Below are 25,054 nucleotides of genomic sequence, written 5' to 3'. Positions count from 1 at the left end.
CTGGTAGCATTTGCAGATTTCCCAACGGCAACAGTACTGCCACCATGAAAGCCCGCACAGGGGACGTGGAGGAGGGAGTGTGTGTTAATTTCATAATCCAATTATCATGGGAATAGCTGTATTACTTTTTATTTTGACAGTATTGTACAGAGGGGTAGAACATGGAGACTGTCATAAGTATGATAGTTACACCACAAGTGTGCTGTGCTCTACACAGTGCGGAGCGCTCTGCATGGAAAATGAGGTAGGTGTGCTATTTATACTTTCAAATTTCCATACAACAATAATAAATGCATTGAAAGAATAATTTTTTTATAGATATTTAAAAAAAAATATCAGTTTCCCTTAAGTGTCACAAAAAAAACCAACAGTTTTTCTTTCAACATGTTTTTTTCTTTTTAATGAAATTTCATTGACATTGAAATATGATGACATAGAGATAATTTGATTTTTTTTATTGTTTACATTTAATACTTTTAAAGTTTGTTTATTGTTTTTGCCATTGTTGATTTTAGTTGTCTTTTATTTCTGAAAGTTGTTATCATTTTATTTAAAGTTTCTTTTGGTTAAAAATTAGTTTCACATACATTTATATAAAACAGAACCAGTAAGTGAATGTCTTTACATGTTTTGGCGAAGTGTTAGTTTTGATTTGTCAGGATTTAAAAATTAAAGAAACCATATGAAAATCATGCCAACGGAAATCATTCAGAATAAAGGTGACCTTATTAGGGCAGTGTTGGGATCGGCTATTTTACACAACAACATGTTGGGTCACACTTTTCATTGACTAAACAGGCTGTCTTATCCATGGTTTAGTTGTCTCGTAGCTAGTGGAATGATAAGACCAGTTTAGATCAATTCCGCCACCTGGACATTCCCATCCCGTTATTGTGATAAATATGTCCTTCCAAACACACAATGTCATATCAGAACCAGTGATATCATCTCCATCCACTCAAACCCCATGTCTGTCCGGTCTCCACATTTCATCATTAAGTGGCATGGAACATTTTTGAAGAAGTAATTGGCGATTTTGTTGAAAGTTAATTCCCCATTCTGATATCCATTTACTGATATCAATTTTGTACAAAAACTGCTACTTACTTTAAAAAAAAAATATATATATATATACCTTTTTATTACCTAATTTTCTAGAATTTTTTATTTAATTTGTACATGCTTGTCAAATTTTGACAGGGGTATTAATATATGGTAGAGTTTTTGTCTTATGAATTTTTTTTTGTCCAGAGTTCTCATGTATTTTTTACTGATCTCTTTTAACTGATAGGATTTATAATCACAACATGTACTTCTGTTTTCCTGAGTAACATTTTAATAAAAAATGTTTCTGGTACCTGGTATTTGACTTGTTCCGAAATCTACTCATTCAGGTTCAAGTGATCTCCTTGAAACTTCATAGGCATACTAATCATAAAAAATGAAAAAAATCATACTGTTCAAATTAAGTTGTGATCTGTTTTCTTGAGGATCATGATAATTTGACTACCGGGTATTTTTCGTATAGTTACTGCACTCTGTCATTAGTTCACTATCTTAACCTTGCTTGAAGATTTGAAACATGGTATATAATCATGAAATATTAGAGTTTCCTTAGCTGTACAACTATTTTGAAGAAAAGTTATTTTTCATTGTTGTTTTAAGTATATTTATGGACTGATAACATAAATTTCTAAGACAATGAAAATGCTATTAACAAACATGATTAAGTTCTGCTTTCTTACTGTTACTTATAAGTACCCTACCGGTAGGTTTCTTCCTCATATGTCCGTCTGTCAGTCTGTCCACATAGTTTTCCACACTTTCCTCAGCCATGCTTCAAGGAATGGTGGTGAAAGTTGTTATGCAACTTCAGTACGAGAAGCTACAGATCAAGATGGAGTTTCAGGGTTTTTGGGTCAAGGTCAAGGTCACTGTTACACTATTTTATGTGTGGACCAGAAGGAGACACATTTTGCTTTGGCAATAGCCAGCATGTTTGTTTTTATAATCGACATAGTTTTATCATCTCCTTTCTGTACATGTTTGTGAGAGGTTATCGTAACTGCTTTTCTGTTTTCAGTCTTATTGTGATACAACTTGCCATAATCAGTTTGGGTTGTGGATGACAATGTGTGATGTAAGTAACATATGCTTTCTTTCAAACCACAAAGTTTATTTATTTTACCGATTTATGTTGGAAATTATTAAGCATGTATATACATACATATTGTATATTGAACATACTGAACACAATGTATGCTGTATCGGGATCAATATTTACCTGTCCATTGTTAGAAATACATGACAATAGGTTTTAACTGTTTAAATTGCTGAACATGTTATTACATAAAGCATGCAGATATTGAAGATTCAAATACATGTATATAATTGGTTGTGTAGTTTCAGAAATATAAATGTAGATGGAAAGTTTTAGATATTCTTGTCACCCCCCCCCCCCCCAAAAAAAAATCATAATATCTTATTTGTAAAGTCGTTCAATGATCAACCACATGACAATCAAGAGACTGTTATTAGAGTACATGTTATTAGAGTACATGTTATTAGAGTACATGTTATTAGAGTACATGTTATTAGAGTACAGGAGTTGATTTGTGTTGATTATATCTCCTATGGCAATTAAATTAGGGATTTAGTTACAGAAGAAGATATCACACTTTATGATATCATTTTCACACTAGTAACAAAATCTTTTTTTTATGAGCTCACTTGTCCTAATAGGGCAAGTGAGCAACTTCTCCATAACTGATAGACCCAGAGATCTTATATTGGGCCTATAGCATGCTGGGGTAAAGGGCTGCCAAGGTGGTGCAAATGAATGACATAGACCTACATTTAAGGTCACAGGGGTGAAATAGGTTAAAACATTTAAACAACATCTACTCAATAAGTAAGAAGCCAAGAGATCTGACATTGAGCCTGTACAATGCCAGGATGAAGGGCTAATAAGTTTCTTAAATTTAATGACCTTAACCTACATTCAAGGTCACAGGGATCAAACACCTTTGTATGCTAAGATCTTTTAACAACTCATTCTCAATAACCAATTGGCCTAGAGACCTGATATTGGGCCTGAAGCATGCTATGGTGAAGGGCTTATTAAGTTCATTCGAGGTCACAGGGGCCAAATATGCCAAAATGTTTAAACAACCAAGAGTCCCAGAGACATGATTTTGGGCCAGTAGTATGCTGGAATAAAGGGTTACAAAATGTATTTAAATGAATAAACCTAGCATACTCTTATATTTGAATAAAGTGGTAAACAGTAAGCATCTATATAACTTCAAAAGGTCCATTATTATCAGATACACTCTCTGGTAAAATTTTTACTCTGAAAAAGAAATCTTCAATAAATTATTTTAAAAGATGTGATTGTGATGGTATATATTTAGCTGTTTTTGTTTGATTTCTACTTTTCTTGCTCACAGGATCCTGGCTGTGAAGGAACGTGTGCTGACCACGGTTTAAGCAAATTTTTCAGTGAGTGATTTATTTAAATAACTATTCTTCACTGTCTACACATAGCTAATTGTGGAGCTAAAATATTGTATGTTTTCCACTCCTGAATTGAATTGGATGTTAGACTAATTCTATGGTTGTCCCGGTAATTATCAGTTCATGTTTCCTTTTTATAGTGTCATTCTCAAACCTGACCATCTGACATCTTGACTACCTAGGAAAAAACAGCTGTTTTCACGCAGAAACGAAGTGCTATATTTAAAAAAAAAAAAAAAACAACAATACATGGCTTATCAGCTGAGTTTTACGTAATGACTTGGTTAAAATGGACAGTTTGTAGTTTTGTACATGTGGGAGGGTGCTTAAATGTTGATATTACATTGGTAAAATATGTACATCCAATTCTTCTTAGGGTTAGCTTTAAAGATACAATTAGATTTATGGATTTTAATCCATAGGTTGGGGGTCATATATATATCGTACAAGATCAATTTTTATGCTTAAAGTATCTGGGTTATATCACTATTAATAGAAAAAAATCAGATCTTTAGCGGCTTCATTCCCTGAGGGATTTCAATCAAACCTCAAAATCCTCTTTTATATATGAATTATAAGTTTCCTTTGTAGTCTTGTCTCATTTTCTTCAATAACTCCATGTTTTCCATCTATATTATAGTTACAGTACAGTACCATCTTGAAAGTTGTCATTACTGTTTGGTTTGGTTTTATTTGTTAAATGTCCTATAGCTAACAGCTAAGGTTATTGAAGGAAGGCCTCCCATGCGTGAGACATGCATCCGTGTGATGAGTGTGTATGTGTGTTTTGGGAGGCTGCTGTATTTTTGTGTTAAGTCTCCTTGTGATAGTCTGGAACTTTTGCCGATTTATAGTGCTACCTCACTGAAGCATACTGCCAAAGGCACAATGCTGAGCGCTAAGCAGGAGTAGCAATTACATTTTTAAAGACTCTGATATTTCCCGGTCAGGAGACAGAATCCAAAGCCTTCTTCACAGGGGCGAACGCTCAGCTGAAGGCCAAAAGTGAGGCATTGTCCAGGGAGACATTACGAAGGAGAAAGCTATTCAGAAAGAAGAAAAAATATCCCAAATTCAGTCACCTCTTACGATCCTGCAGGGCAGTGTCATTACTGAAAATGTTTCTTTTTTCTTTTTAGATCTGTCCCTTTTACCAGAAATTCCGGTCCTTAATCAATGGACAGTGCAGAATAACCAAGTCAAGTTGTCTTGGCAACAAAGCAAATCACAAAGTCAGGTTTTATATGCAGTGCAGTACAAGAAAATTAACAGCCAGAATTGGACAAATGCTATATATGAGGTATGATGGCAAACTTTAGGAGATAGGCTATAGGTCGTGTAGCTGTTCTGTATTTATCCAGAGTAGGTCTTCATATAGCAAAATGATGTGATTGTTTTTATATTAATTAGATACAGACATTCTGTTTTTGTACAAATTAGATACAGTCACACTCCTTCTTGCATAAAATAATGAAAAAGATATGCAAAAATGACCACAGATCCAACTAGACACCGTTTTTAGCTCACCTGGCCCGAAGGGCCGGTGAGCTTATGCCATGGTGCAGCGTCCGTCGTCCGTCCGGCGTCCGGTGTCCGTCAACTTTTTCTTTAAACTGCTACTAGTCCTAAAGTATTGAATGGATTTTCACCAAATTTGGTCAGGAACATCCTTGGGGGAAGGGGAACAGAGTTTGTATACATTTTTACTCTGAACCCCCAGGGGCCTGAGGGGCGGGGCCAAATAGGGGAAATAGTGTTAATCCTTTAAATCGCTACTAGTCATAAAGTTATGAATGAATTTGAACCAAATTTGGTCAGGAACATCCTTGGCAGAAGGTGAACAGAGTTTGTATAAATTTTTACTTTGAACCCCCAGGGGCCTGAGGGGCGGGGCCAAATAGGGGAAATAGGGTTACTCCTTTAAATCGCTACTAGTCATAAAGTTATGAATGAATTTGAACCAAATTTGGTCAGTAACATCCTTGGCAGAAAGGGAACAGAGTTTGTATAAATTTTTACTCTTAACCCCCAGGGGCCTGAGGGGCGGGGCCAAATAGGGGAAATAGGGTTACTCCTTTAAATCGCTACTAGTCATAAAGTTATGAATGAATTTGAACCAAATTTGGTCAGGAACATCCTTGGCAGAAGGTGAACAGAGTTTGTATAAATTTTTACTCTCAACCCCCAGGGGCCTGAGGGGCGGGGCCAAATAGGGGAAATAGGGTTACTCCTTTAAATCACTACTAGTCATAAAGTTATGAATGAATTTGAACAAAATTTGGTTAGGAACATTCTTGGCAGAAGGGGAACATAGTTTGTATAAATTTTTACTTTGAACCCCCAGGGGCCTGAGGGGCGGGGCCAAATAGGGGAAATAGGGTTAATCCTTTAAATCGCTACTAGTCATAAAGTTATTAATAAATTTGAACCAAATTTGGTCAGGAACATCCTTGGGGGAAGATCTAGAGGAACAGAGTTTGTTTAAATCTTTATTCTCAACCCCCAGGGGCCTGAGGGGTGGGGCCAAATAGGTGAAATAGGGTTACTCCTTTAAATCGCTACAAGTCCTAAAGTATTAAATAGCTTTTCACCAAATTTGGTCAGGAACATCCTTGAGGGGAGGGGGAACAGAGTTTATATGAATTTTTACTCTGTACCCCTAGGGGCCTAAGGGGCGGGGCCAAGTAGGGGAAATAGAGATTAGTCTTTTAATTGCTACTAGTCATAAAGTTTTAAATGGATTTTAACCAAATATGGTCAGGAATATTCATTGGAGAAGGCGAACCGAGTTTGGATAAATTTTTACTCCGTAACCTCAAGGGCCTGAGGGGCGGGGCCAAATAGGGAAATAGGGGTTTATCCTTTAAATCGTTATCTTTCATAAAGTTATGAATGGATTTGAACCAAATTTGGTCTGGAATATCCTTAGGGGAAGGGGGAAAGAGAGTTTATATAAATATTGACTCTGACCCCTAAGGGGCCTGAAGGGAGGGGCCAAATAGTGGAAATAGAGATTTGAGTTTTAAATGGATTTGAACCCAATTTGGTCAGAAACATCCGTGGTGATGGGGGAACAGATTTTGCATAAATGGTTACTGTGACCCTCAATCCCATAACTATGTATAGTATCGCTGGGCATTAAGGGATAAACACAATTCTTATGTAAAAATAGGCCAAAGGGTTTTCCCCACCCTAAGGGACTTAGTTTCTTTAAACACCATTATGGTGTAAAAATAATCCATATGGTCTTTCAGAGAGTACATTTTTGTATATGTATTAACAAATTGAACATGAACATTATTTTGACATTTGGTCAAATCCAACCAGGTGAGCGATACAGGCCCCATGGGCCTCTTGTTCAAAGATATTATTAATACAATACAGTATTATAGGTATGAACATGAACTTTATATCCAGCTAGACACTCTTTGTCAGAGATGATATCTAAAATGAAAATTTGGTGTATGTAATATATGTACTTCAGATCCAAACCCTCTCCTGCACTATTGACATAGCGGATGTGTGTTCGGACCATCACTTCCGTGTGATAGCAATTAACAGACATGGATCGCGAGGATTTTCAAACTACACCTATATATCGTCTTCAGGTAAGGATCTCCTTATGATTGAACTGTCCAAGATCATGTATTGTGTATAAAGTTCAATTTCATTGGCCTATAATGTCTGGTGTACCAGCTGCATGCCTACTGCATCTGGTATCATATTTCTGTAATCATAAAAATTAGAAAGGTGTGAATATTTCTTCAGTATTAAAGTATAGCATGGTCCAATTTTCTGTCCATCTGTCTGTATATAGTTATATGTTTTTATAAGTGGAATTGTAATTCATCAAGTTTTAGATTAGCCAGTGGTCTTCGCTCATTTCTGTATTTTAATTTTGTCAAGAGATCTATTGAAAACATATGTCAAGCAGATATTGTGATCTTTATTTACTTTTCTAGATTTACTGAATCTGTAATAAAACAGTTGTTGGTAATGGAAGCAGTAGAATATATGTTCATTATATCAGATGAAGTATTGATGACACAAATGTATGATAGGCCTTGCCTTCTTTCACAGCATTTCACCTTGAGCCTGTACCCAATGTTACCTTTGTTGGACAAGGAATTTACTACTATCCTAACACACAAGAATTCATGGCAATCATCCAATGGGGTCATATTCCAGGTGAGACGTAAAATTATAAACAATCAATCATGTAGTTGAAAATATAACATTTGTTTCTAAAGTATTGTTTTCCTGAGATGAAGTTTGGTTTTAAACATCAATTGTTTTCCTCTAAGAAGGGGCCACGATAGTTCAGTCAGTTAGAGCGCCAGCTACGTAACCTCAGGTGAAGATCCAAGGTGATTGTTTCTCGGGAAGCTGAGAAATGAGCCAGTCTACGTGTTGTGGTCGAGTCCTTTGGCAAGACACTTTACACTAATTGCTCTGGATATCATGCTGCGGGCCTCCCGTATGTTTTTTAGTGAGGTAGTCACCCACTGCTACAAGGAGACCCTGCCTCAAAATACTATAAATGTGGAAATTTATGCGAGGGGGAAATTTACGCTAATTATACGTAGTCCTTTTGATTGCAAAAATTTCCCCACACGTATCATTTTGATATCAATTATCATAATCTCAAACTACAAACAAAGGTGGATCAATCGCGAAAATTACTCCAACCTGTATAGTTTGCATATCGAAATTGCGAAAATAACCCCCCATGAAAATAACCACGTTTACAGTAACCCTGGCTGTTTACAGGGTGATAATCCCCGCAAACAAAAACAAAAATTAACGTATGTATATGATAGGATGTTCAGACCTGTCAAGTTCTCATGAACAAAATGCAGGTCATTACTCATAAAAATGCAGGTCATAGCACTCCAATGCAGGTCATTGCGCGTAACGGCATTTCACTTGAAATAAAAACAATAAAACTGAAAAAATTTATCAACATGTGTCATTTAATAAGCATTTCTATGCGTACTTCATTCATTTACATGAATGTTTTACATTGTAAGTTGTTGTAGCTGTTTTTGCCATCTTCAAAACATTGGTGGAAGGTTGATAATCACAGCAATCACTGTCACAGTTTATTTTGGTAGAAAGCAGTGCACATAAAGTGTCATTGTTCATGTCACTCCTGAAATCTGTCATGATCTTCCTTACCATTGAAAATGCTCTCTCACTATCAGCATTGCTGTTTGGAAGTGACAGCAGTGCAAAAGCTAGCTTAGATAGAACATCAAACCTGTCACTTTTGCAAAACACATCCTTCTGTTTGGACATTTCACCCCAAAACTTGTCAAGATCATCTGTTATGGGTGGCAGATCTGAATCAGGTGACGGCATGTAGTCATCAAACTGATCCTGCAGCTGTTGAAGGTTTTCATCAGTTGACAAAGATGGGAATCTCTTAATAAGTCTTATTACTGAAATAAAAAGGACATTATATAGGTAATGAAATATAATGTTTGTTTTCAATATTTAGAAAAAATGAAAAACAAATTTCATGCCTATTGATAATGCTATTTTTTGTAATCAATAACATGACATCTACCTGCATCTGAAGTCTTAGAAGATCTTGCTGATGGGTTGAGAAAGCCCAAGTCTTTCATGGTTGGGTCACCAAAAGGGAATTTATTGCACATTTTCTCCACAATTTTGGTGTAGAAAGATCTAACTGACCTGCAAAGACACAAATATAACATGATGAATTTACACCATTGTCTCAGATTTATTGAGGACAATCATCATGTTGAGTGACTCACTGGTTCTGTTCATGACTGTCTTGGACTAACCATCTAGACGGGATTGTCAGGTAGATATTAACTCTCTCAATACCACGTATCCTTACCTCCTGTAGCTGGTGTAATTTTGAAGATGATTGTTATGTAAACTGTTTTCTGTCTGATTGTCTGTAGGATGGGACTCACCAAAGAAAATGCTGGATTATGAATGGAACCAGACACCCACAATGACCTGCAATAACAAACTCACCAATATAATGCCCCTCTTTGAGATAGGTGAAAATACTGTAAGTATTACTCTTCACGTGAATGGATCTACAGTACTACTTGAAAACATACTGTATAAGCTGATTGTTAAAAGTTTTACAATGTAATAATAGTCAGGTGTTAATGATGTGTCTAATTTTACAGTCCACCACCACATATCGAAGAATTCTGATGCACATCAACGCTGACGCATTTGGCTGTCTTTATCAGGGACAGGTTTGTCTTTTTTTAACTAATGATGCCCAGGTTCTGTATAACAGCCGGCTTTTGGAATTATATAAGTGTTTATTTAAGTGAATGGTACATAAACTTAATAATGTATTTTCACTTTTTATATTGTCTTTTCGAAATGACCTTAAGATAGCTGATTACAGCAATATTGTTACTTTACTCTCTCTACGTATTTAGAGATGACTTCATCAATGGAGCTGCGATAGCTCAGTCAGATAGAGCGCCAGCCATGTAATCTCAGGTGAAGATTCGAGATGCATGGTTTGACGCCTCCTAACTGTGGCGGTTTGTGTTTCTCAGGAAGCTAAGAAATAGGCTGGTCTGTGCTGTTGTAGTTGTGTCCATGGGCCAGACACTTTACCCTAATTGCTCTGGATGGCATGCAATAGCCTCTCGTGTGTTGTTCAGTGAGGTATTCACCAACTACTACAAGGAGACCCTGTCTCAAAATTACCTTAGCTGTTCATGGGGCGATGATCCCAGCAAAAAAACAAACAAGCATCAATGGAAGTTACTTTACTTAAATAAATTGATAAACAAATATGTTCAGGTATAATAGAAAAATAAAACATCCTTCTTTGGCTTGTGATATTTAAAATAAAATTTCTTTCGGTAGATTCGGGCAGTAACCAAATGTGGACTGTTAGGACCATGGACAAACTTTACACTGGATCTAACAGGTACACCTAACTGTTTTATATTGGTACACGCTTCTAACAGGACATTTCGATCAAACTATATTGGTACACGCTTCTAACAGGACATTTTAATCAAACTATATTAATCAAACTATCCATACCGTAAATATTCGCATATAGTGCACACTCGTGTATAGTTGGTAATTCCTGTTTTGAAAGAATAAACAGTAGTCATTTCAATGCCAGCTTGGTTGCAAAATGTACATGTACTGTTTACTTAAATATTCTTTAACTGAATATTTTTCAGATTGCCAAAATATATTCAACTTTCCTTGTGTAGCAGCAACATGTAAGTGCTATTGGTGACTTGATTGAATACTTGGTAAATTGACACATGTTTTCTCAAGAATCATTGGTAGCAATAGAAGTGTCAGATGTTGAACCTCTTAGCAACAATAATGGTTGTTGTAAATTCTGTTTAATTCTATCATATATTTTGGAACATGTCTCCAGGTTGGTAAATATATAAGTAAAAGGAGATAGTGGTCAATATATATCAACCAATTAAATCTTATTGTGGTATTTTGGTAATTAGTACAGCATATACTCTGTCACCTTCATCAGGAAAATTGACCACCTAATTGTAATACTCTATTAGGTTTATTGAAAATGCTACAAAAACCTACTATATTAACATCAAACAGAAAAGTTGATTCAACTATACATGTACTCAAGCCTATATTCTGTGACTTACTTGTTGATGATTGCTGGTATATGAAATGACCATTGAAAGTGAAAAACAAATCACTTTAGCTGTGCTTAGTGCCTACCGGTCATCATGGATGGGCCTATAGCTTGTTTTACTCATTAAATTTCAGATTGCCAGTTTACATTTGACTCACCGTGTGGAGATGCATCTGCTATTACATGTAAGTGCCTGTTTTTTTAAAATGACTTTAAACTTTTACTTTCAGACCACTAACTTTCCTGAACTGCAAAGCAGACTTCAACCAAATTTGATTTGAAAAATCATTGGGGAGGGCAATCATAATTTATATCAATGAGATTGGTTCCACTCCTGGGGACAAAAGGGCGGGGCTCTGAAATGGGATCTTGGCTGAAATTGTGCTTTAAAATACTATTCCTCCTGAATGCTAGAGTAGATTACAACCAAACTTGGTCTAAAACATCATTGTGTAGGGCATTTCATAATTTATATGATTGGTTGGATTCCTTGGGACAGTGGGCAAAGGCCCTGAAATGGGAACTTACCTAAAACCTTGTTATTAGACAATTCTTTATATTTTACCTGTAGCTGATTTGGAATTTTTGAAATGGCAGCCGTCGATGAGCTTCACAATCATTCATTGCTCTGTTTGATATCCCATATAAAAAGAAAATGAAACAAACTCTGCCATTATATGTATGACAGTTTCACCACCTGGGAATGTGAAGAATGTGTCACTATGTGTGGAGTACGGGGGAGTGAACTCCTCAATGTTGATTCGCCTCCAGTGGAATGAGCCGACTGATCTTGGCAGTATGGGATACATAGACAGCTACACTATCAGATGGGGTCCAGTCGCACGGCAGGATTGGCCTGAGGCTCCAATCTTTACTGATGAAATCAGGAAAATCAGCGTGGAAGCTGTGAGTCCTCTTATAATTCACAGTAGGCTTCTTGAATGATGAGTGCGATAGTTTAATATAAACTATCTGATTTTTAAAAAAGTTAGAAATGTAATAGACAAGCATCTTTAGATGAGGTTGAGATAAACATAATTTATCTAAGTCATGTCTTTATGTAATAAATTATGAGTTTTAAGTTTTAAGTTTGAAGATTTTGTCAATGCTGTTGAACTTAAGGTGATCTGCAAAACTTGCCTTATGATTCAGTCAAATGTTTTGGCTTTGCTTGGCAGTGTTAAATACCGGACATACTTTACATCAGTATCATATATGTCTATGTTTTATTTAAGATATCAACAGCACCTATCTCAAGGGTATCTGAATACCTTTAAATTTGTTTTTACTTTAGGACATCCGAGAGGTGGACGTACCAGTAAGTTACGACGATATCTCAGCTATATATGGATTCCAGGTAAGACGTTAAGTGTGAAAATTATACATGTACAATAGATTTTAATATAAGTTACCAGGAAATTTTCTCATGTAATCAGCTATATTCAGAAACTACCTGTCTTATAAACCCTCAGTTTCATATCATTCAGCACAATATTGTATAACTTAACTGGGTTGATATAGCTATACAATTGTACTTGTATCCAAACTGGGGAATCTTCTTGCCAAAAGTAGTATATGGCCAGTTTCCTTGCAATTTATAATGTACCTTATACATCGGTGTCTTGTAAAACCAAACCAAGAACTGTAGCATTTTCTGGTAAACTAAAATCCAACAGATTGGTTTACATTGGTAGTAATTATTGGAAACTGAAAATTCTTACATGTTTCTTAAATCAAGAAATTTGTACAATGTACAAATAATGTTGACCTTTAAGAAGATATATTTTGAAAGGTTAATTTACTACTGTACTACAGGTGGTGGCTGTTGCGCCTCAGCACCAGATCCAGGATAAAGAATGGAACATATTTGAGGTGTATACGGTACAGATCAGCTCCAGCTCCAACAACCACTCACCCTCAGGTACTCAGTTACTGTACTACTAGTTCGGCCAACACAGCAATCAAAGTGATGTAGTTAGGTCATAAGATGTACAGCAACCAGATTATGTTGTTCGATCATAAAGTGTACAATTCAATCCCATCCATTGCCTGTCTGGCATCAGCTTTTCCATTTAAACAACTTTGCAAGACCAAAAGGCCTGGAATCACCATGATACTTAAAGAAAAGGAATTACCTTGACCCCTTTTAACGGTCACAGGGGTCGAATTTGTTACTTCTTCTGGGTAACCAATGGCATGAAATCATGATATTTAGCTGGTAGGTGTATGGGATGGAACTCATCAAAGTTTGCAAAAAGAAATTACCTTGACCCCATTCAAGGTCACCAGGGTCCAATTTGTTAAAACATTCAAACAACTTCTTCTGATTAACTTTAAGGTCTACATTCAAGATATTTGACCAGTATGCTCCTGGGATGAAGTATGAAAAAGTTTTCAAAAAGATATATCCTTGACCAAGATATTTAGTAGGTTCCTGGGATGAGATACAACATTGTTTGCAAAAGTAAATGTGTTTTAACCTTATTCAAGGTCATAGGGATCAGATTTGTTTAGCTGAAAGGCAGAGTATCATCAAAGAAGAGAATACCATTTGAGCATTTCAGGCCCACTGGGCATCTTGTTTTTACTTTGGTCCAAATTTTGGGTAAAAATTGGAACTTAAAGTAGATTTTAAGAATTGTGATAGAATTTTCAATGATATTTTGATTGACTTCTAAGTTCCAAAAGGTACACACTTTTAAAGAACAAATTATACTTCAAAATATGATACAAGTTTTTGGCTCATTGATAGGAAGGGGGCTATAAGACATTGTAGTCATTTAAGAGAGTCAAAGTTAAGACTTAATTCCATGTAATTCAAACATATATGCTCTTTCAGGGTAATCTTTGTCAAACAGAATCAAAACTTCAAACAACATCTATGGTCCCTTATGACATAGAGACATTATGTTCACAATGCAGCCTGTTGAAATGAATTCCCTTCGCCTAGTATATTTCATAGGTAACATTTGTTTGATTCTCAGACCATTTTTCCCATGTTCTGTTGTTTGTATAGGAACAGTCCTGTTGGATGAGGCCGGTGTCCGGGTGGTTCAGATCCCCAATGCTCTCAGTGTAGATATGATGTGGCAGTCACGCACCATGTTACAGCCACCGTCATTAAGCAGCGCCTGTAAGCAGCATTACTCCATACAACTTGGGCGTATTGTACGCGACGGAGCGTTACGCCCACACCTCACAGATACAACTGTCCAGTATGTACCAGGGGTAAGTTTTTCACTTATTTATCATTGACGAAACTGACATTATTTTACTGAACTGCTGCTTTTTACTACAGAATTATTTATTTTGAAACTGATGTACTGAAAGACAACATATAGATATGTATCTTCACTCGACTACTTGACATAATGTAACATATCATAACATTGATGTGCATGGTACTTCTCAACATTCTGGAGTACACATTGTGCACATTCATATTTTCAAGAGATAGAAATAATTTTGGACCTCCTCCTATTAACTTATACCTTAAACTACATCTTGAAACTGATCTTTGTGGTTAAACAATAGGAATTTCAAAATTACAGATAACATAGAGTGTTCTACAGATAGAAGTTACATTTTATGTAAAAAATTAGGGTGAAAAATGGAGAAATGAAGGCATGAGTGAGCTGTTTTTTCTTGAAAAGGGAATAGACCAATTTTTCTCTTACCCTGGACAGGGATATCAGCAATTTTACCCGTGTGAGATTTCCTTAAATCACTCTAAGATTGAGACAAGATAAACATGCTCTTCTAACAGAAAAATAATCCTCCCCCCTCTGGGAGTGAGACAGGGGATCTCAGTTTGTCTCAATCCAAGAGGATGAAAAATTTCATTAATCAGATAAATCTTTTGGTGAAAGATTTTTTCAATCTTTTTCTTCCAAAACAGATAAACAGGACTGTAACCGTGAAGTGTGGGGGGAAATGTACGGTTTTGTGACTTGACAGTCTAATGACACAGAATTGTAACGGGAACTTTAGATATTGTATGTACAGAATTGTTAGGGGAACTTTAGATAGTGTATGTACAGAATTGTAACGGGAACTTTAGATATTGTATGTACAGAATTGTTACAGGTACTTTAGTTATTGTATGTACAGAATTGTTACGGTAACTTTAGATATTGTATGTACAGAATTGTTACGGGAACTTTAGATATTGTATGTACAGAATTGTTACGGTAACTTTAGATATAACATATTAGTTTATGTGTATGCTCTCTTTTCAATGCTTGAGTATAATTGAAATATAAACATAAACTTATGTTAATTTTCAGAGTAAGACACGAAAAAAATGGCAGGAAAATGGACGGAAATAGTGCCTTTGGTCAGTGTGTCACAACAGTTGTTTGTGGAAACCAATTTTATTTAAAATCATATGAAGTCATATTTCCTTGTCCACACTTGGTTATCGGTATTTTGGAAATAAATGTTTTGTTTGATTGTGATTGGCCATTTTGTTCTGGCTTTATAGTTTCACTTACAAGCTGCCTGTTGTGACACACTGAAGAAGGACTGGGATGGGGGGTAGTGTGTTATAATAGTAAGAAACTGTTGATGAGTAAATATGTGTTGTCTCTTACTGGCAGCTTGTATAGTGTTACTGCATGATTTACAGTAGAATACCTCATATCGGAATGCCACATATTCAAAAACCGCATATCTGAATGCTGCTTATGACATATATCTGCAAGCTGCATATAGGAATGACACATATCTGAATGCCGCATATCTGAATGCCACCTATCCGAACACCAGCTATTTGAACGACACATATCTGATTCATGCCACCTATCTGAATGCCACACATCTGAATGACACATATCTAAATGCCACATATCTAAATGCCACCTAACTAAATGCTACATACCTGAATGCCACATATCTAAATGCCACCTATCTGAATGCCACACATCTGAATGACATATCCGAATGCCACCTATCCAAACGACACACATCTGAATGCCACCTAACTGAATGACACACATCTGAATGCCACCTAACTGAATGACACCTATCTAAATGAAAGATATCTAAATGCAGCATATCAGAATAAGACACATCTGAATGCCACATATCTGAATCCAACCTATCTGAATGACACATATTTAAATGTCACATAGCCAAATGACATATATCTGCAAGTTCCATATAGAAACGACTCGTATTTGAATGCTACATATTGGAATGACACATATCTGAATGTCACCTATCTGAATGACACACATCTGGATGCCACCTATCTGAATGACACACATCTGAATGAAACACATCTGGATGCCACCTATCTGAATGACACTCATCTGAATGACACATATCTGAATGCCACCTATCCAAATGACACACATCTGAAGCCACCTTTCGGAATGACACACATCTGAATGCCACCTTTCTGAATGACGCACATCTGAATGCCACCTTTCTGAATGACGCACATCTGAATACCACCTATCTGAATGACATACATCTAAATGCCACCTATCTGAATGACACACATCTGAATGCCACCTATCTGAACGACATATATCTGAATGCCACCTATCTGAATGTCGCCTATCTGAATGACACCTATCTGAATGACACATATCTGAATGACACATAACTGAATGACACATAACTGAATGACAAAAGAAATCTAAATCTAAATCTAAATGCAGCATATCGGAATAACACATATCTGAATGCCACCTTTCTGAATGTCACACATCAGAATCCCACCTATCTGAATTACACATATTCAAATGTCGCATAGCCAAATGACATATATCTGCAAGTTGCAAATAGGAACGACTCATATTTGAATGCTACATATTGGAATGACACACGTCTGAATGCCATCTATCTGAATGCCACCTATCTGAATGACCCACATATCTGAATGACACATATCTGAATGCCACCTATCAGAATGATACACATCTGAGGACACACATCTAAATGACACATCTGAATGCCACCTATCTGAATGACCCACATATGTGAATGACACACATATCTGAATGACCTACATATCTGAATGCCACCTATCTGAATGACACATATCTGAATGCCACCTATCAGAATGACACATATCTGAGGACACACATCTAAATGACATATCTGAATGCCACATACATATCTAAAGCCAACATCGATAAAGGATTGGGACGTCCTTAATCCATCACCGTTATGAGATCACCAATGTCAGATCTGGATGTCCATAGACCAACACTTGTATGAGATCAATGTTATCAGATTGGGACAACTATAAGCCAACACTGTTGGGACGTCCGTAAGTTATGAGCACACCAACGTCATATTTGGGCATCACTATGCCAACATTGTTATGAGAACGATGATGTCAGATTAAAACATCTTTAAGGAAATGCCATTATTGGGAATAATGTCCTTGAGCCAACACTTATAGGGTTAATGACCTTTGTTGAAATGTTTTCATTCAACTTTGGTGATTAACTTATTTACATCATGACATTTCAGAAATCGATCTATGAAAATATATGCAATCAGAAGAAGGAAACATTATTTAGAAGAAAAAACAACAACAAAAATTAACATTTAGTTTCTATTGTGAACACAGAATACAAAAACAAAAGAATCCTGACCTGTATATGTTCATGTAGAGTAACAAGGGACCTATTATATTTAGTGATCATGTAAATCCAACTTTGCTGTGAAAATTTTAAAGTATTGAGATCGAGGGCTGCAATGGCTCAGTCAGAACATTGCCTTATATAACCTCTGGTGAAGATACAGGGTGTGTTGTTCGACACTCTCTACCCATGGCAGTTTGTATTTCTTGGAAAGCTAAGTAATGCACCAGTCTGCTGTCGTGGTTGTCTGTGGGCAAGACGCTTTACCCTTATTGCTCTGTATGACTTGCGACAGGCCTCCCATATGTTGTTCAATGAGGTAGCCACCAGCTACTACATGGATACCCCACCTCAAAATGACACTTGTTGTTCATGAAATGATAAACCAAGCAAACAAACAAAAGTTTTAAAACTCAAAATGAAAACCACTCCTCTAATAGAAACCATTCTATTGGTGAACAACGAGATGTTACATTAGAAAGCATTAGAAACCAAAGGTGTTTTAATTAGTGCTTGAAATATTTAGCTTAGACAGTGATGTTGGATGACATGATTATTATATCCTCAGAATACAACAGACCTGATGCTGGACCTCCAGTATGTGGGAGCAGAGTATGGATTTAGGGTAGGGTATTTTACATTTCTTATTTCTTAATTATTAAAAATTTAGTAATTTGGTAATTAAGTTTAGGTAAAATATTATAATTTTTTGTTTGTTTTACTAGTTTATCTTATTTACTATTTTTGTCACCTTGTGCATATTCATGGCCTCTTTGTCACTTAACCTATATTAACTAAAATATTCATAACTTCTTCATTTCATTGTTACAAAGTTCGGATAATGGTGGCCTGGTTGCTATGGTACCACTTATCTTTTTTTTTTGTTTCCTTGGTAGACTTCATGTTTAAATTGAATTTATTTATTGCATAGAATAACTGAAAGAATAATTTTGTCAAATGTTGTTCTTAAACATTTCTAGATAGTATTTGTGCATGAGATGTGTATTAGACATAAGATATGTAGGTGATATAACGATTATAAGATGATACGATGACTTTATTTACAAATGAAATATATGATATGATGACTTTATGGATTAAATAGACGATATGATGACTTTATTTGAAGATAAAATAGATCATATGATGATTTTATTTATAGATGAAGTAGATGATATGATGGCTTCATTTGGTAGATGAAATACCGTAGATATGATGACTTTATTTATAGATGAAATAGATGATGTGATGACTTTGTAGATGAAATTGATGATATGATGACTTCATTTACAGATAAGAAGTGTTGATGTGAATGAAAATGTGTCAGACGAAGTTTGGGATGAAACAGAGCTCCACATTTTCAAGTTCCAGGGAAATAGCTCCAATAAAGAAACAGGTAGATTTGATGTACTAGGAGATGTGACAGAAGCAAAGTTATAGCCTAGCAATAATTGGTGAAATTATGTTATGTAAGCATTAAACAAATAGACATTTAACATCTACTGGTAATAAACAACATATTGAAAGGAACTGGTCAGTGTGGCTTGTACAGAGTTAAATATGGTCTCTGTCTGACTCAGCCGATGAGCATACTTCTTTGGCTCAGTGGAATTGGTTGAGATGTGGGTTATCATGCTGGGAACCTTAGTTTGATTCCTTTAGGGCAGGATTTTTTTCCCCTGTTCTTTCACATTTAAAGTTCTTAATACAGTGATAATTAAAACAATTACTAATATTATTTTTAAATATACACTAACATGGAATGAATACCATTTGTGACTGGCATTAAACAAAAAAACAATTGATAATGAAAATCTCAGTTAAGTAAAATAATCAAAACCATTATCTTATTTTGCCTTTGTAGTTTTCATATCAGTGTACGAGAAAAACATGAAATTGTTTCTTTTACTTTTTTAAATCTCCAGGAAGCAGTGACTTGCCGGAATTATTGATCGTTGCCCTAGCTATCACGTTGGTCTTTTTGGCTATTGTGGGTGCTGTATGGATGAGGAGGAAACTTCATAGACGTAAAAAACTGCCACATTTACATGGACAATTAGGGGCAGATGCAAATCATTACCAGTTATTCCACACACAGTAAGTGGTCCGGTATCAGTTATTGTTAATATCAATTATGCACCAATAAACCAACTGATGCAGAAGATGTTGCTATATGTAGCAGCTGTGAGATATATTTTGTACCAGTTGTTTCCCTTTACACAGGTCTCGCTTATCTGTCATTACACTTAACTTGTTTCTCCCTTAAATTGTTTGCTATAAATATGTCTAATGATTGGTGTATGTGTGATTTATATTTTGGTATAGTTATCTTCACTTGTTCACTTAGTCGCTTTTGTTTATTGGGGGTACAAACAGTTGGACCAGTCAGATGAAAAGTGTTCATGTATGAAATAAAGATGGACTAAGTGATTTTATGCATTTGAACATCATATTAGGAAAGAGTTTGACAAATATGATCAAATATTTTAGGAAAAAAAATTATTATCTAGATATCAAACTGTTGTAGGGAGTCCATCATGTGTCTCCCTTCCCCAGGTGAGCTGTACAAAGTATGATGTGTATTTTGTTATAATTGTCTCCCTTGTCTTGAGGCTGCTGCATCATGTGTTTATAATATAGTAATCTCTCTTGGTCCAGGGCTACCTGACAAGTTGTGCCTGGTATATATTTATTTTGATCAATGATAGTCTCCCCTGTCTCTTGTCTACTAGATTAATGTCATTTTCTTTTATTTATTAATTGGACCAGAGTTGTTTGTTAATGAAATAAGGAGACACCAAGTGATTTTATGTTTTTTAGACATATTTTTCAAATATTTGCATGTCTTTCAAGATTTTTGCCTGGAATGTTATATAAAAATATTGTTGAACTGTTTTGTCTGCATAAATGGAAGCTAAGGCCCCAAATGTGAGGTATATTTTGTATTGGTTGTCTCCTTTTGCTGAGGCTTGCCTGACAAGTTGTCATATATTAGATACAGAATGTCTGTCAAGCAAAGACTGTTTTAATATGATAGGTTTGATATTATGCATGATATCATAATGATATGCAGTGAGTGTACAAAATCTGAAAGATGAGAATTTTGTGTGATTATCCATCTTTTCCTGTCATAATTTGTAAAAATGTCTTTCATGTTGTCATGTGTATGTAATTGAAAAATCTGTAAGTTACAAAAACAAAAGAAGTTATGATATATTGTTCTGGTTGTCATACTTCCCCATATCTGCCAGATCAATTGTGGTGTTTATCATTTCATAGTTGTCTCCCTTTACGTAGGTCCAGTTTGTCTTCCATGCCTACCCCAGCAGTAGTACCCGATATGTGGGAACTGCCTCACAGTGGGATCAAGGTTGGTCCTATTCTAGGTCAGGGAGCATTTGGACTGGTCACCAAAGGTCGCATCAGTGGATATCTACTGACCAACAGAAACATTCCCCTTCCCCAGAAGGCTCGAAGAGAAGGCACTGAAATATCTGTGGCAATCAAAATGCTCAAAGGTAAAACTGTAAGATTAAGCACCGAAATATTTATGGCAATGAAAATGCTCAAAGGTAAAACTGTAAGAGAAGGCAACGAAATATCTATGGCAATCAAAATGCTCAAAGGTAAAACTGTAAGAGAAGGCACCAACATATTTATGGCAATCAAAACGTTCAAAGGTAAAACTGTAAGAGAAGGCACTGAAATATCTATGGCAATCAAAATGCTCAAAGGTAAAACTGTAAGAGAAGGCACCAACATATTTATGGCAATCAAAATGCTCAAAGGTAAAACTGTAAGAGAAGGCACCAACATATTTATGGCAATCAAAATGCTCAAAGGTAAAACTGTAAGAGAAGGCACCAACATATTTATGGCAATCAAAATGCTCAAAGGTAAAACTGTAAGAGAAGGCACCAACATATTTATGGCAATCAAAATGCTCAAAGGTTAAACTGTAAGAGAAGGCACTGACATATTCATGGCAATCAAAATGCTCAAAGGTAAAACTGTAAGAGAAGGCACCAACATATTTATGGCAATCAAAACGTTCAAAGGTAAAACTGTAAGAGAAGGCACTGAAATATCTATGGCAATCAAAATGCTCAAAGGTAAAACTGTAAGAGAAGGCACCAACATATTTATGGCAATCAAAATGCTCAAAGGTAAAACTGTAAGAGAAGGCACTGACATATTCATGGCAATCAAAATGCTCAAAGGTAAAACTGTAAGAGAAGGCACCAGCATATTTATGGCAATCAAAATGCTCAAAGGTAAAACTGTAAGAGAAGGCACCAGCATATTCATGGCAATCAAAATGCTCAAAGGTTAAACTGTAAGAGAAGGCACCAACATATTTATGGCAATCAAAATGCTCAAAATCTGTATACTTTTCCAAGATACATCATGTCTGCCACACTACCGGTAAGTACATGTATGTTACTGTCAACAACAACAAAAAACCCCCAAAAAAAACAAAAACAAAAATTGTTGAATTTAAGTAAGCAGGAATTAAGAATATTAGAATATAGAATATATTATTGTGCTCCTGGGGTGAATAATTAACTCTTATGATTATTGTGTAAGAAAATTCAGTTCCAGCATTGTAACCAAATAGTTAGTGTATAACTAGACTTGTGGTGTGAAGGTAAAGTCATGGGTTTTGTTTCTGCATAGATGATATATATCTGGATATTAAGTTAAAAGAACTTGCACTGCAATGCCATCTTATACCATTTACATATAGCTGCACTTATACTTTTAAATATTTAAATATATGAATAAATGTGAACACTGATGTTACAGATGATGATGACAACTCCCACAGGAGTGACTTTCTGCGTGAGATAGCTCTGATGAAGAAGATCGGCTATCATACCAATGTTGTGAGCATGTTGGGATGCTGTACACTCTGTGATCCTGTATGTGTCGTGGTAGAACATATGGCCAATGGTGACCTTCAGACCTATCTCAAGGGTATCAGGAGTTCCATGAGGGAGGTAAGTCTACCCTAGATCATCTTCTCAGTCCTGTGTCATAATTCTGGGAAGGGAAGTAACTATACCCTGGTACTGGATGGTCGGGTGGCACAATGGTAACATACTTGCCTTTCACCTAGATGGCTGGTATGATCGGACATGAACTGGTATGGGGTCACCTGCCCAACCATGTGGGTTTTCCCCAGGTACTCTGATTTCCTCCCACAGTCAGACCTCTTGCAGGCTTCCATCCAGACCAACAATAGTAAAAAATATAAGTCGGTGAAACTTGTTTTGCAATTGTTGTAAAAAATAAATATAACAAAAATCATTACCCTTAAACTGATCTGAAACAGAACCGTGACCAATTAAAAGTCTCAGGGTTCCATAGAAATGAACCAACCTATAACTCAACCCACCCTACTATGAAACTGACTATAACCAGCATCAGGATAAACCTGGCACCCTACTCTGAAAAGGACTATAACCAGCATCACATTAAACCACTCTACTCTGAAAAAAACCTGTCTGTCACAACCTGCCCTACTCTGAGTCAGATGAGTGTAAAGAGCAGGTAAAAACACATTCCTGCTATGTGCCTCAACAGGAATCGAAACCCAGGTCTCCGGCTCTACCTCCAGAGCCAAAGACGTATACTCTGTCAGCTGAGTTACAGAGATTGTATTCAATACTTTGTACAAGCCACACCAACCTGCTTGTCTTGCATAAGAAGGGCCTTCCCTCTTCTTTATACTGAAATTAACACAAAAACCTGCTGTGACAAGACATAAACACTGAGATAAAGGCTATGTAGTTAGTGAATTAAGGTTAAGGGAGATAACTCTTATGAGCTTAGAGTACATTAACTGCAATATATTCGGTATTTGCTGTAAAGAACTATCATTTGGCTTTTAAAGTGTATTTGTATTATAACATGAAGCAGCTCTTCTGTTTGTTATCTTTGCCTTCATCTTTCATATCAGTCTCTATTCCACCTAGCAAACATTTACTTTGAATCTGATAAGTAAAATTGTAGAGTTTGTAGAAACCTGATCTCTGGGAAAACTTTTATTCAGAAGAAACAGTGGACATTGTGTAATACATTTAACATAGATGAGCCTTTTGTTGTGCAGAGATATTGATGATTCAATTATGATTGCGGTAATTTGTTTGCAGCGGGACCACACGCAGCAGGCCTATGTCAACAGGGATGCAGATATCCTCGGTCCCACGGACTTATTGTCCTTTGCCAGGCAAATCTCCATAGGCATGGTAAGCTGTATGAATTTCACAATATTTCCATGTGTATTGTTTGGGTTCTCTCCCTTTAATTTGAGATCCTTCTCTTTACTTGCATCTATATCCTTAACCTTAGCATTTGCTACAACAAATATACACTGTATTAATTGTATAAAATATCTGTCTTGTCATCGTATTTTTATGACATTGGCTTTTGTTTGTTTTATTTTATTTTATCTATCCATTTATTTATTTATTTATTTATTTTTTTTTGCAATTTAGGCCCATTCACCTTTTGTTGATAGTATTAACAGATGTCTGACTTTGAATATGTTATATCTGAAATTAAGTCATGCTAAGCTGAAAGATAATCCAATTTTACCTTTGGTTTCACTGAGGAATGGATTTTTGTGATAGTATTGGTAAGGTATCTGTGTTTTGTTCCTTTTAATTCTGATCAGTTGGACAATATGACAGTAATGATACATTTCTTATAGTAAAAACATATCCCACCGCTTCCACCGGTGTTACTACCTTGTTATCAATACAAATGTATTACAAATGTATCCAACCAGTGTAAATGACCAGTAAATGCATAACAGTATATTCTGTATGTATATACAGGTTTCACCAAAGTTGTTTTTAGCCCACCATCATCAGATGGTGGGCTGTTCAAATCGCCCTGCGTCCGTGGTCCGTCGTCCGTCCGTCCCTCCGTCCCTCCGTCCGTCCGTCCGTCCCTCCGTCCGTCCGTCCGTCCGTCCGTAAACAATTCTTGTTATCGCTATTTCTCAGAAAGTACTGAAGGGATCTTTCTCAAATTTCATTTGTAGGTTCCCCTTGGTGCCTAGTTATGCATATTGCGTTTTGAGACCAATCTGAAAACAACATGGCCGACAGGCAGCCATCTTGGATTTTGACAATTGATGTTTGTTATCGCTATTTCTGAGAAAGTACTGAAGGGATCTTTCTCAAATTTCATAAGTAGGTTCCCCTTGGTGCCTAGTTATGCATATTGCGTTTTGAGACCAATCTGAAATCAACATGGCCGACAGGCAGCCATCTTGGATTTTGACAATTGA

General features: G+C 36.1%; 1 protein-coding gene across 1 annotated transcript in view; it reads left to right on the top strand.

Annotated features, from left to right (window-relative positions):
• The window catches only part of LOC117323563 (ephrin type-A receptor 3-like), a 116,938-nt gene continuing 91,884 nt past the window's right edge, over window positions 1-25,054 (top strand). The window contains exons 1-21 of the mRNA XM_033878852.1: window positions 1-244; window positions 2,084-2,140; window positions 3,450-3,501; window positions 4,656-4,816; window positions 7,001-7,124; window positions 7,597-7,704; window positions 9,450-9,562; window positions 9,687-9,758; window positions 10,390-10,453; window positions 10,719-10,760; window positions 11,290-11,340; window positions 11,844-12,061; window positions 12,450-12,512; window positions 12,971-13,076; window positions 14,172-14,383; window positions 18,323-18,379; window positions 19,048-19,150; window positions 19,680-19,851; window positions 21,052-21,272; window positions 22,561-22,754; window positions 23,910-24,005. Of these exons, the coding sequence (XP_033734743.1) occupies window positions 107-244; window positions 2,084-2,140; window positions 3,450-3,501; window positions 4,656-4,816; window positions 7,001-7,124; window positions 7,597-7,704; window positions 9,450-9,562; window positions 9,687-9,758; window positions 10,390-10,453; window positions 10,719-10,760; window positions 11,290-11,340; window positions 11,844-12,061; window positions 12,450-12,512; window positions 12,971-13,076; window positions 14,172-14,383; window positions 18,323-18,379; window positions 19,048-19,150; window positions 19,680-19,851; window positions 21,052-21,272; window positions 22,561-22,754; window positions 23,910-24,005 (2,424 nt within the window). The 5' untranslated portion in view covers window positions 1-106. The remainder of the gene's footprint in view (window positions 245-2,083; window positions 2,141-3,449; window positions 3,502-4,655; window positions 4,817-7,000; window positions 7,125-7,596; window positions 7,705-9,449; window positions 9,563-9,686; window positions 9,759-10,389; window positions 10,454-10,718; window positions 10,761-11,289; window positions 11,341-11,843; window positions 12,062-12,449; window positions 12,513-12,970; window positions 13,077-14,171; window positions 14,384-18,322; window positions 18,380-19,047; window positions 19,151-19,679; window positions 19,852-21,051; window positions 21,273-22,560; window positions 22,755-23,909; window positions 24,006-25,054) is intronic.

The sequence above is a fragment of the Pecten maximus genome, chromosome 3, assembly GCF_902652985.1.
Source record: "Pecten maximus chromosome 3, xPecMax1.1, whole genome shotgun sequence".
NCBI classification, from domain to species: domain Eukaryota; kingdom Metazoa; phylum Mollusca; class Bivalvia; order Pectinida; family Pectinidae; genus Pecten; species Pecten maximus.
This window is presented reverse-complemented; position numbering and strand designations above follow the sequence as displayed.